This window comes from Xenopus laevis, chromosome 2L (genome assembly GCF_017654675.1).
Source record: "Xenopus laevis strain J_2021 chromosome 2L, Xenopus_laevis_v10.1, whole genome shotgun sequence".
Lineage (NCBI taxonomy): Eukaryota > Metazoa > Chordata > Amphibia > Anura > Pipidae > Xenopus > Xenopus laevis.
In genome coordinates, this window is record NC_054373.1 from 86,560,159 (window position 1) to 86,574,491 (window position 14,333).

General features: G+C 37.1%; 1 protein-coding gene across 18 annotated transcripts in view; it reads right to left on the minus strand.

Moving 5' to 3' along the window:
- The window catches only part of epb41.L (erythrocyte membrane protein band 4.1 L homeolog), a 119,083-nt gene that overhangs the window by 19,023 nt on the left and 85,727 nt on the right, over positions 1-14,333 (minus strand). For 8 of the 18 annotated variants that reach the window (XM_041580884.1, XM_041580894.1, XM_041580891.1 and 5 more), the window contains 5 exons: positions 13,330-13,499; positions 11,935-11,994; positions 11,076-11,156; positions 7,062-7,124; positions 5,225-5,404 (listed from right to left, as the gene is read on the minus strand). In XM_041580884.1, the coding sequence (XP_041436818.1) occupies positions 5,225-5,404; positions 7,062-7,124; positions 11,076-11,156; positions 11,935-11,994; positions 13,330-13,499 (554 nt within the window). 18 annotated transcript variants of the gene reach the window in all.

A 14,333-nucleotide genomic window follows, 5' to 3' on the forward strand; every position in this document is an offset into this window, starting at 1 on the left:
GACTGAAAAGCCCCCCAAATAAAGAAAAAAAAATTAAAATACAGGATTGGGGTCAGAATGTAAAAATTAAATGGAGGCAGACATATAAACAGAGTGAAGGAGAAAATGAAGACAGAAAAAAACAAAACAAAAAAAGAGAACAGGGCATAGTTAAATTCAGCATTGCAAGCAGAGAGAACTCAGTTGATCCCCCTAGAGCTGCAGAAGATGTGTTGTCACCGGGCTAAGTTGGAAGTGAAGTCAAGTGGGCTGATAACCCATCTCCTAAAAAGCTCGCCGTTGACAGGGATGTCTGGCAGATGCTACGATCAATCCAGGGTAAGCAATTACGGGTATACCTTTAGATGCTGTACAGGACCACCTGTGTTACAAACTCAAAGGATTCTTATCTAAAGAATGGCTTATTTGCAGTAGTGGTAAATAAAAGATGTGTTACATTGTTTTATGATTTAGAAATCATATGTTTAAAGGGCCAGTAAAACCAAGAAGTTCATATCCCAGATAACTGTAAACGATTTCCTTCAAAAGCAGAAATTCCAGTAAGTGTTTAGCCATCATTTACCTGATGTCTGAGGCTGAAAGCACATGGGACATGTCTCAGATAGTAGAGGAACACCCTTTGTACTTTCAGCCTAAACAAAAGAAAATGAAGACACACCAACATCGTATGTACGTTTTGCTTGGGGTTGTTCACCTTTAAATTAACTTTCGCTAAGTACATAACTCGATATTTAGAGAGTGATATTTTGAGACAATTTGTAATTGGTTTTATTTTTTTGTTATGGTTGATAGGGTCCAAATTACCCTAGCAACCATGCATTGATTTGAATACAAGTCTGAAATATGAACAGGAGAAGGGCTGAATAGAAAGTTAAGAAATGCTCTGTAATGCTACAAATTTACTGAATTACTTTTTATTAACTTTTTAGATGGGGTCAGTGATCTCTATTTGATTTTTATGACAGTTTTTATTTCTAAATTATAATGTTTGCAAATAATTCACTCTACAATATAAAATGTCATTCCTGAACCAACAAAAGCATTTTTAGTAGTAATATTGGTGTGTAGTCATCCATCTCAGGTCTTTTTGCCTAGTCATGTGCTTTCAGAAAGAGCCAGCATTTTAGGATGGAACTGCTTTCTGGCAGGCTGTTGTTTCTCCTACTCAATGTAACTCAATGTGATGCAGTGGGACCTGGATTTTACCAGAAAGTGCCATCAGTGTGAAGCCTCCATTTAGTGAGACTGTTCTACTATGGCTGTTCCCATTATATGATGCTTTTATGATACTGCACATAGTATATTTATTATTGATATTGAAATGCATTGTTATACAAGTTACATATGTGGAGTGCAGATTATTGATGCCCACATCTATATCTCCATATATTCCAAAGGTGGCACAATCCTAAAACGTATTTAAGGCATATCTGCACACAGTAAGCACTAGTCTAAATTACAGTATATTATCTAGCTCTGAGATAGACTATTATTTGCATATCTATCCATGTTTAGGTGATGTTGAATATTTGAGAATTGATAATTGCTTTGAGCATCGATAAGTACTTAAACTGCTCTAAAAAACATACAAACTATGTGTGTTAAAAAAAACTTTTGACTATAGTTTTTAACAGGTGCTTTTATATACAGTGAGTGTAGGCCATTGCTTCAACAGTACTTTAACTATAACTAACACATTTATTTATTTTTAATAAAGTGATTGATCACACTTTTAGATATTTTATGTAAGATCCGGAGGGCAATTGCTGTGTCTCACTGTTATATTTGTTTAATGCAGCCATTCTTCCATCTAGCATTTGATTTTCCTTGAAACCCTAGATAACAAATATTGTAAGTCAGCATAAGAAAACCATAGGGTCTTATTGTTAAATGTTATGATTAATAGACATTTTTTGGAAGGGGTAGACAAAGTAAACATTATTACACCTATCAAAGGGTAAAAAATCAGTTTTCTGTGATGTTGAAATGCTGCTGACTTGCAAATATATTACAATTGGCATTAATGTGTAAGGCTATATTTTAGACGATCTTTAGTAAAATGCATTAAAGGCATTTTTATTTCCTGGTGTTACTGGTCCTTTAAATGATACAGAAACATTCCTACCGACATACTTGCCATAATCTCTGCATGTATCAGTCACAATAGGCTGAAAATGGCACAATTTTCTAGTTGGCTGGAATACAGTTTACATTTGTATTCCAGTCTATTACAGAGCCACCCTGCCCTTTGCCCATGGTGACTGACCTAGGGTGAGATTGGGAGGGTATTTAAAAAAAAAAAACCACATCAGCAGAAGTGATACGAACAGAATTCCTATCATTAAATCGAGTTCATACCAGGGGCAAAACATTTAAACACTGCAACACATCACTGTGCAAATACTGCACAACACAATAGGTGTAAGTCCAACATCTAAAAGGTGTTCAACCCCAGGAGCATGCAACATTTTTTTCAGCGGGTAGATGGGTGCCACAAATAAAAGTCGTAAATAGTTCTTCCGATAAAAAGCTCAGCCCCTACATAAACTGTTGCGCCGCCTTATGCTCCATGCGAGGCTCAGTGCAGTAAACTCCCACGGGTGAAATGAGAGCTTGCGAGCCAAAACAGAAAAGAAACACCAACGTAAGCTTTGGTTTCAGGGTTAGAAAACAGGAATGGCTGGGGTCAAAGTGATTGCGGAGGAAGGGGTAAATGTGCGGCCAGAGCATGATATCAGCTTTACCTCTGAACCGTAAACTTTCCGTTCAGTTGGTAAGACAACAGCTTGTCTTATCTGGGATAGATTAAAACAAACAAAACAATTTAAGTGAACTCCACCATTTTAGAATAACTTTTTCAGATTCTTCATATATTAAACATGATTGCAGTGAGAAAATGTTATGGTTTATAATGCTATAGCACACAGAGGCATACATATAGCTGAAAGCAAAAGAAACTAGAAATAAAGGTAACTACCTCTGCAAAAACAGTAGCTATGGTCCACTTCAGCCAAACCATTAACATGACATATATACATGAATATACTGTTACAAGGGATGTATAGTTAAAAAAAATAAAGGTTTATATAGAAATTCAGTGCCGTTTTTTTTATAAAACAAGCATTCTTCTGCCAGCGTTCATATCCATGCCAGCGTTCATATCCTCTGCCTCTCAAAGTTCACTCCTTTGAAAGCTTTAAGGACTACGGGCTAGTCCACACGAGGAGATTCGGGGAGATTTTGTTGCCTGGCGACTAATCGCCTCGTCTTTTGAGCGACTATCTCCCCATAGTGCTAATGCACACACGGCGATGCGTTTTCAATAGTCGCCCAAAGTTGCCTCAGTGAGATTTGTACTTAGAACAATAGGAAAAAAATATGCTGAGCACAAATGTATTAATTGCACTCATATTGAACAAGATGGCATACTAACCCTTTAAGCACCTTGAACCCAAGGTGGCATCTTAGGTGCCAGGCTTTTCTTGTTCTTGAAAAATGTTTTTGCACAAGCACTGAATTAATCTTATATTTTATTATAAAAAAAACACGACCAAACTCCCACACTCGATTTTAGCTTATTATTACGGAAAAAGTCGAGTGAAACCCCAAATCGCCTAATTTTCGGGCTAAACCCAGCGGAGACCATGAAAACTTCAAAATGAGATAGGTGCCTCTCCCTTTGGCTTATACAGGACCTCAACAGGTCCGAGATGCCGGATTTTCGGATTCGACTTTTTGCCGCACCAGGGTATAATAAATCATAAATCTAGAAAAATGTTAATTACGGAGAGAAAATCTTGCTTATCCTAGCAATTCAATACAATTAGCCAGGGTAACAAACAAAAAAGGACAAAATTAACACAGTCCATTCTCTCCACACAAGCTTAGTATGACAAACTCAGTCACACAAATTCAATATAACAAAACCAAGGGTAGAAACCAAATCAGCACTGTTTCAAAATGTGATATATCAAACAAAATGCAGTACATCAGAATTTCAAACTTACGTAAAGTTACTTGTTACTTGTAAACAGTGCCCTCCAATGCTGTGGGCCAGTTAGCTGACATATCACAAGTACCCAGGCCAAAATGTATTAAAAAACTGATTCAATATTTTGTTGAAGATCAGAGTAAATCAAATGAAAATCACTGTAAGCAGGCCAAATCAATGATAAGGTAACTTAATTAGCCAGTGTAATATGTATTGCAATAAGTGGCCAATTTTTGTTTGTTGGCGAGTCATATTAAAATAGCTAAAACGTAATACCCCTCAATATAGCAGTAATAGCAAGTAGCATCCTCACAACACTTACTGGACAAAGGCTGAAATACATGGCCTCTACCCACAGTGTGCATTACTGATACTCTAAAAGGTAAAGAGAAATGGGCACTTGTAAAAACAATTCTTTCCTAAAGAATCATTCCCTTTAGGACTCTGCAAAAAATCATTTCAAATATTTACACTATAACTTAAACTGACCATAAAAACAATACATTTCCTTCCTAAACAGCTTGAGAAAGAACCACATTAATTATAAAACATTTTACCGTAATGCAGTTTTAATATCCAGAGCATATTGGGCCTGTGCTTTAAAGAACTAAACCCTAAAAACAAATATGGCTAGTTTTATATAAAGTATATGCACCAACCAAAAGGTTCAGCATCTCTATACTGATTATGATCCAGCCCTTCAAATTTGTCACACAAGCTCACAATCTTTTTGTTTGTTAGGAGTGACAAACACATGCTCAGTGGGCTTTGGGCAGCTGTTGAGAAGTTAATTTTAATGGTGGTCGTAAATCAGAAAGCAGAAAATGAGATTTGTCTGTAATAGAAGTTGGTGCTACAGGGCTGATTATTACATTCTGATGCTAACTGTCCTGGTTTCTGAGCTGCCATGTAATGAGAATATGAATTATATATAATGTATATTGTGTGTTGGTCCCTAAGCTCAGGTAACTGACAGCAGCACAGAACATGTGCAGTGAGACAGCAGAAAAACTGGGGCCATTTTTGATTCACTGTAATGGGCTGTGGTTGCCTTGGGCTAGTACAGATCTCCAAAACATAATGTGTAGCATTTCTAGCCTACTTTGTGGTTTTAAATGAAAACTGTTGGGTCATTACCTTCTTGTCTAGGTTTTATATAGGTTAAATATAGCATCTTTTGCAGAACCCAGGTAAATCTATACAAGATGCATCAAATCACATTTTAAGTCTTACCCCATCTGTCCCAGTCTGGACCTGGCCATTAAAGCTGAGAGTACGGAAAGGGGAGTGGGTAGAAAGTCGTTTGTCCCATTCGCTGGGCCGGGGTGCTGGCACAGACTCCATGAAACTCTTCTTCAACTCACGGATGCTAGCATGGTGTCTGATGATCTCGTCCTGTGTCTTTTCCAGGTCCTAAAAAGAAAAGTAGACAGATACCAAAAGTGAAAATTTGGCTGGAAATAAAGATAGAAGTGACAGAAATGTAAACAAGACAGAAAAAGTACAACATACACAATGTGTATAAGGATGACATTATGTTAAGAGCATGAAAACATAAAAAGAGGGGAAAGGAAGATGGGTAAACAATGACTGAAAAAGGTAAACACCAAAAAAAATTGCAAAAAACAATTGACAAAGAAAATGTGTAAGGACAAAGGACTAATAGGATGGTACTGAGATGCAAATGACGGACAACAAATGGAAACATTTCTGACACAATCTATGGTTTTTCTGCATACAATACACATTGCATCTGGGCAGAAACCCATGGCAACCAATCACATTTTTGCTTTCAATGTTCTACCTGCAGCTGGTTGAAAAATGCTAATCGGTAATTGGGTTGCTATGGGTCCCTGCCCAGGTGCACACTTCGCCAACCTTACCATGTGAAAATTAAACCCACAGTACTTTATATTATTTAAGGCTGGCAAATAAGCTTTATATTTTAGGGTGAACTGAGGATGTGCAACACATAGGTTCTTGTGAGGACTTATTGATGCTGTAATTAACCATGCGCACCATGGTTCAGTAGTGTGTTCTTGCATTCAACATATGGATGGTATGTGTGTAATCAGCCATTTTTTTCCCTAAAGTGTGTCCTGTTGCATAATCTTTGATGTTCTAATCACCATTAACACAGCCTTTATCAAAGTTGGTCACTTTGATAAAGGCTAGGTTTTCAGCCGAAATATTAGTCGCGCTTACTGTAGCGCCAATAATAAAATTTCCTTATTTCACCATAAGACCTGTATATATATATATATATATATATATATATATATATATATATATATATATATATATACACACACACACAAACACACACACACACACACACACACTGCTTGTAGAAGGCCACAAAATTATATGAACTATTTCATTTACCTCAAACCATAAGGTAATTATGACAAGACTTACCTGTGACTCAAAGGTAGAGCAGAACACAGGCCTTATTATTAATTAATAACAGTTATTAAAAAAAAAGCTAACCCATTGCTGTGAAGTGGTGGTCTTCCTGCTGCTATATACCTACTAACACCAGTGAAACCCAGGCAGTAGATGACATCAGTTGTATGCCGAGAGCTGCGGCTAGACAATAACTAAATGATGAGAGGTCCTTTTACCTAACCTTACAAATGGCTTTTGCTACATAGCTACTAGTAAAGCCAGTGCCTAGGTTTATAACTACTGACAGAAGAAATAATTCTGTGTAAAAGAAGCATTCCATTATAGATATATGTTTGCTACACTGCACAGTTACCTTCTAAAACTGGATTTTAGTGTTCTAACTTGGGAAGATCCATTAAATTAACCCACTTTGTATGCCAGAAAGCAGCCAATGGATAGTAAATAGAAAGCAAAGGCTACAGTGAGTGCTGTGTGCCAAGTCTGTCCTATGACGTGCTATGAAGAACACAAGATAGAAACATTGCTCATGCAAGCCTAAAACGCAGACAGATATGGCAGGAAACTTTGAAAAGAAACACCAGAGAAAATTACCAAAGTGGAAATAGGCCAAAAAAAGGAAAGAAAAGTAAAAAAACAGGCAATTTCAGTGGTTTATACCAACCTCCAACATTAAATTGCTATGTCTGATATAAATGTTTTCACCCTCTAGTTTCTTTGCTCTTTTCTGTGAAAGTGAACAAAAAAAAAAATAGAAAGGTGGTAAAATTTCAAATTAAAATAAAATTATTGCAGAGCTGCAAATATGAAAAAATGGAACAAACTATTTAATGGTAGAAATATTAGTGCAAGCGCAATGGCTAATTTAGATGTTGCATTGAACAAACAGATGGTGTTTGATTTATGGCTTCACTTAAAAATTGGTTTTCCAACCTCAGTCTTGGGAGAGTTACGGCCTACTGAGGTCTGCAACCTCTTGGTATAGCAAATCTTTTTTGTGTAGCTGCTTAAAGGACCAGTAACGTCAAAAATTTTTATTAAAAAATTCGTTCTAATACAACGAAAAAAAAACACCAACACAAATTAAAATTTAAAATAGCAAAGCCTTTATTAAGAAATAACTTACAGAAACTCCACTTCCTGTCCTCTTCAGAAACGGCGAAAGGGCGACCATCCATCTGCAGCGCTCGATTTCTCCTCCTGGCTATACACTGACAGCGTGTCCTCTGCCCGATCGCCTTCTCCAGCTCTTCTTCATTCAGCAGCAGTAGGAAGGTGATGTCTCCCGCTCCTCCGCTCCAGGAATGCAGCCCTGACTGCCGACCCTGTGCCCACTCCGTCACTGAAAAAGAATGCGTCCAAGAAAGAACGCTTCCAGGCTGCATTCCTCCCCGAGTCTGAGTGCACAATGGATACCGATGCTGTTGCTGGGGAGGTAGGGGTTAGAGGCAGCTGTGGCCATCACTTCCCCCCTGGCTGCACACTGCTATCCACAGGTTTGGGGCTCGTCCTCCCCCGCAACAGCCTTTCAAGGCTCCTGCCCTCCTCCGCGCAGCCAAGCTCAGTCCAGCTATTAGCGGATGCCGACAGTTTGGGACAGGAGAGCGAGCAGAGTTGTAGAAGGAAAGGTGGAAGCAGAACGTCTCCAGCAAATGTCATGTCCCGGCGAGTGACAGGCAGTGGCGCCACGAGAGACTGGGAGCGAGTAGGGATTGTTACTCTTGGAGAAAAGGAATCCTACGGGATTGTTGTTTTACCAGCAGCCTGAAAGCGTTCTTCCTTGGACGCATTCTTTTTCAGTGACGGAGAGGGCACGGGGTCAGCAGTCAGGGCTGCATTCCTGGAGCTGAGGAGCGGGAGACATCACCTTCCTACTGCTGCTGAATGAAGAAGAGCTGGAGAAGGCGATCGGGCAGAGGACACGCTGTCAGTGTATAGCCAGGAGGAGAAATCGAGCGCTGCAGATGGATGGTCGCCCTTTCGCCGTTTCTGAAGAGGACAGGAAGTGGAGTTTCTGTAAGTTATTTCTTAATAAAGGCTTTGCTATTTTAAATTTTAATTTGTGTTGGTGTTTTTTTTTTTCGTTGTATTAGAACGAATTTTTTAATAAAATTGTTTGACGTTACTGGTCCTTTAATTCCATTATACAGAGGAACAAAACTATTTACATGGTCTGCATTTCCTGTGGCCTGTTCGCAGCTTTCTTTTTGCACTAAGTTGCAAGCCCACCACCAGTTCCCAAAGACTGGAAAATGACATTATAAGATCCAGAAAAGCAAAAACAGGCCCAATAGAATTCAAAGTATTGTTCAAAATCACCAAAACAGGGTTACTAGAAGCCTACACCTGGAAGTCTTGTTGCTATGAAATACAGGTATGGGACCTGTTATCCAGAATGCTCGGGACCTGGGGTATTCCAGATAAGGGATCTTTCCATAATTTGGATCTCCATACCTTAAGTCTACTTAACCCAATAGGCTGGTTTTGCATCCAATAAGGATTAATTATATCTTAGTTGGGATCAAGTACAAGCTACTGTTTTATTATTACAGAGAAAAAGGAAATCATTTTTAAAAATTGGATTATTTCATTATAGTGAACACTATGGGAGATGGCCTTTCCGTAATTCGGAGCTTTCTGGATAACGGGTTTCCGGATAAAGGATCCCATACCTGTATCTGTAATATTTAAAGACAGTGGTGTAAAACTCAGTATATTTGCATATTTAATTGCACGTGTTGCACTGCACTAGAAGCAACAAGCTGGTGTTATTAAAATAGGGTGCATATGGAAACTGGGTTTAAAAAGCAAAGATTCACTTGAATCTATGCTACGAGCTGTAAAATCAGATTCATTTCATTAAATATTCACTGGCAGGAGCATGAATACTTGCCAATCACATGTTATTCAACTTATGGGAGGATGACAATGATTTAACTCAGGGAGACAGCATGCATGCATCTTATGAAATGTCTGGATGGATTCATTCTATTGTCATACAGTTTTATAGAACTTTTTATACAGCGCCAAGAGTTTTTAAGAAAAATAATACAGAATTTAGCAGGAAAATATATATATACTTTTATTAAGAATAGCCTGGTTGTTAAGACATGAGATAAGAAATGAAAGTCATTCCTTGGCCATTACCATGCCTCCCCCCATTCGTCCTTGGTGAAATGCAACTTCAAACTTTGACTTCCATCAGTGAGTGCATTTTGAGAACATCTAGAACTACTTTTTCTGGGCACACGCTCATCAACATAAAGTTGTCAGGAAAGAGATTTTCTGGCCTTTTGCCGTATGTTTTCTGTACTAAAATTATTTTTGGTCCTTGGCATATTACTAAAAAACACTGCAACCAAGCTTTGTCTTTTAGGTCTACATTTCACACAACTAAGTTTCACAAACAAGTTTTTGTACATTCACCCCATTTTATGACAAAATATAGATTATGGGGCAGATTAATCAAATTGTGAGTTTGGAACTTAAATAAAAGCTCACAAACATTCTATTCATTAATATGGGATTTTTAGAAGCGTATTTATCAAATGGTGAGTTCTAACTTTCACCCATTTATAATTACAATTCTAAAAATCCCATAGGAATTACTAGAATGTGGGTGAGTTTTTATTTATTAAGTTCTAAACTCACATTTTGATAAATCTGACCGAGTCACCAACTAGTTATAGGACCACTTGGGAGTAAATTTTTCATTCCAACATCTGCTTTCTAATTGCAGGCATCTCCATCTGACAGATGTTAGTTTAATCACATTCATGACTAGGTCCCAAGATCCCAACGATTAATTATAATAAAAATATTAAATAATGACACTCTTATTAAGTATACTAATATGTACATGTGGAGTATGTGTAACATTAAAATGTATGCTATATCCATAAACAAGGTATAACTGCTCTATTTCCAGCATAGTGTAGATTCTGAAATGAGTCAGCACCTACTGACACCTACAGTATTCTCCAGAATAAAAATAAAACAAAACCATAAGAAAAACTTCTTATGTATTAATAAATGTGTGTGCACCACTAAGTTTTGAGTTTTTTCACAGGATTTAAGTTACAAAAAAAAAAAGTTTGATAAGTTGATAAGTAGTAGCTCTAGAGTACCCCTATAGCCTAAATAGGGCTGATCTGATCCTTGGCCTCTGGGCCACTGATTGGATCACAGCAGAGGCCTATGCAGGCTTGTTGGGACAGGACCACATCAATGTACCGATATGGCGCCCAATGGGAATTTCAAACCTGCCTGATATCCAACTGATTTTCGAATGCAAGATCTTTTGGGCATCACCCACTATACCACTTGTATATGTTTTTTTTGTATGTTTAATGTATACACCCATTGATTGTAGTTATTGTACAGCACTCTGAAATATGTTGGCACTTTATAAATATATGTTATTAATAAAATAAATATGATAAATATGCAAAAATATAATAGATATAAACAAGTTCAAAGAGGTGCACTTTCTATATACATTAGCATATGGATATACATAGATTTATATGCAAAATCTGTATGGCATAGAAATGCGTATGGCATAGGTATGAGATGGGTTTTTATGAATAAATGTAATGAAATGAAATGATGTAAATGTGCTGCCTCCCTTATGTGAGAGATGGAGAAACAGACTGATTTCAACAGACACTATGCTGACCTTCCTCATGCGTATTATTTCATCCTCTTTCTCAGCTGGATGCTGCATAATACAGGAGGGAATTACAGGGGAAATGTAAGCCTTAGAAAAAGAACAATATGGAAAAACGCATTCATGTATAGTCAGAGCATTCTGGCATGAAAGACAAAGTTGCCAGGACACATAACCCACACATTCAATGTTCCAAGTAGTAGTATTGATCAATCACTGATAATACATCTCAATACCTGCATATCTTTATTATTCTAAAGACATGCCAGGTTCTTCTGGATATCCTTTTTGAGAGGAAAGAGGGTCTCATGGTAGAAGCTATAGATGCCCTGCAAGCAGTTTTCTCAATGGATATTTTATATTAAGATGCTGGGTACCATAAATATAGTATGATGCTGGGCACCCTAGGCTAAACTGTGGTTTCTTAGTACTTTTTCTTTTGCAATATAAATATGATGTTTGGGCATTTAGTCAAAGGTTGATACTGCACTAAAAACTAGGCATATATATTTATATATATATGTACATTTTATTTTACACAGCTGTTCAACACATTTGGTAGAGAAGATGGAGCCTCATTCATGCAATACTCATCAACTTTAAGAGGGGAAAGGGGCTTTGGCTTCAGATCTCTAGCTTAGGTATAAAACTGTGTCAGTGGTTATGCAAATCATGGGAGAATGTGACTGTGTAACAATATTGTTGAGCTACCCCTCCACATAGCACTTGTGTAACCCTGTTACATATTTAAAACCATTAAAGTGTAATATTGATTATCTTTATTACATAATGGTTGAAAAGGTGTTCCTGAAATCTATTTTTAAAGACATTAATAGGAAAAGTTATACAAGCAATTCAAAGTACTTACCTTAACTTTATCCCCATTGACAGTAGGTGAAGGAGAATCTTGCTGTGTAGCTTTAACATCCTGTATAGGAAAGTAGAAAACGCTTTACATAACATTTGCAAGATGTAAGAATATATGCTAAAGGTATATGAACTTTAAATGTTCATTCAAATTATATATGTGTGTGAGACACTGGACCCTTTATCTCCTTAAAGGGGCTTGTACTGAAAATACTTTTTGCCTATTATTTTAATTTATTTCTTGAGTTTAACAGGAAAACTGATGCTACTCCATGTTTGATACTAAGGTAAATAATTAGATTACCAGTAAACAGTCCCACCCTTTGTTGTGACTGTTTTGTTAGAAGTTGGGGACAATGTGTTAAGAAGTAATTTAATTATGTTCCTTGCAAGGTCTAAACACGATGTAGCTTCAATTTCCCTATTTGCCCTATTTAGCTCAACAACAAAAAACATAAATTTTTTGTGATTAAAACACACTTACTTTTGACACAAGCAGTATTCATTCAACCCATGGTGAATAAAGGTGTATACTGCCTCTTTAAAAATGGTAATTCAATGAAATTAACCTTTAGCATGATGCAGACATTGTCAATTTCTGGAAATTTGCCACTAGTCTTTACTGTTTATTTCATAATTTTTTAAAATTATATCAGCATTTATAAAACGCACACTACGGTTTTTGTAATCTACATAACGTTTCTGCAGGATGTAGAGTGGCTTTTTAGTCTGGATTTTATTAATTACATGTTAAAAGAGACAAATTGTGTGAAAAACAAGAAACTGCCAGTGCATTATACTCTTAACTATAGAAAGAAAGTAGTGTTTTGGGTTGATTTATTGAAAATTTCTGCAAAACCCCTACTAGTCCCAACCATCGTTTCCACTTCCTGCTGCCTCTTTTTCATGGCTGTGCAGAAGATTCATGAAACTAGCAGTGATTAGGAAAAAAAACAATTATGCTAGAAGAGCACATTTTTGAAATTTTTTAAGTTTTGCAAGATGGTAAAGGTCTCCTTTAACCCCACCTTTATTTGCAATGGGCAGTAGAGCTGCCACTGAGCAATAACTCCACACTGAACATAACGGAGTTTGACTTGTCAAAGTAGAGAATCACATTCTGACGAAATTACAGATGCATCTGTTTTACACATCAATTTGTTAAACATTTTATTGGCAGTGAGGAAGGTGATTAGTATATTTAATCCCAATATAATGGGTAACCTTCAGGATTTCAGAGTTCAAATTTTGGCAAATTCTGTCACTATGTGTTGGAAAAAATTCGCAGAGAATATTGTAATATATACTACATGCAGAAATCTTCTGGTGGGCCACACTGTGCAGTAGATATACAATATACAAATACACGTGCTAGAATAAACAATTTTTTAATCACCTTAGGACTTTCCCGCTGATTTGGCATCCCTTCTTTGGGCTTCTCCTCTGTCTTTTTGGGCATTTCCTCTACTCTTGGCCCTGGAGTCTTTCTTTGGACCGCAGGTTGTGGGAAGACCGGGGCTGATACAGGGCGGTGGGTCCTGGAGGCTTCTGGGGTTGCAACTGCAGCTGTAAAGTGACAGTCATAATGTTACAAATATTGTAGATAAGTGTTGTAATATTACTGTTTGGAAAATGGAGCTCATGGGTCCCCAACCGCCGGGCCACGGACATTACCGCACTGGGCGGCCGAGCCCACTGTGCAAAAACGTGGTGCATTTTAGTGCAATAAGCTCAACAACAAAAGTCACCTGCAAAAGAAGTTTATACTGCATCATTTGTGGGATAAAGGTAGTTATTTTTATTAACAGATACAAGAGAGAGGGCAAGTTGTATCAGTCATAACTAAATGTGTGCATAGCAGAGTTAATTTTAATTCTAAAATAGATTATTTACACACAAACATATATATATATTACACACATATATACAGTCATATGAAAAGTCTGGGAACCCCTCTTAATTCTTTGGAGTTTTGTTCATCATTGGCTGAGCTTTTAAAGTAGCAACTTGCATTTAATATATAGCATGCCTTATGGAAACAGTACAGAAATATGCAATATGCATCACAACAAAATTAGACATGTGCGTAAATCTGGGCACCCCAACAGAGATATTACAATACTTAGTTGAGCCTCCTATAGTAAATGTATCAGCCTCTAGACACCTCCTATAGCCTTTGATGAGTGTCTGGATTCTTTTTTATTAATTTAAAAAGAGAAAAGAAAAGTAAAACCCTGTATGTCTTTATATTCTAGAATCATTTAAAAGAGTTTACACTGCTGCCAATAATTAACTAAAAACCTCTAAAGTGCCTGTGCTTATCTATATGAAGATCACCAAAGTGCTATGTGCTAAATTATATTATACGGTCAAATTAATAAAACTGCAATTCATTAAACA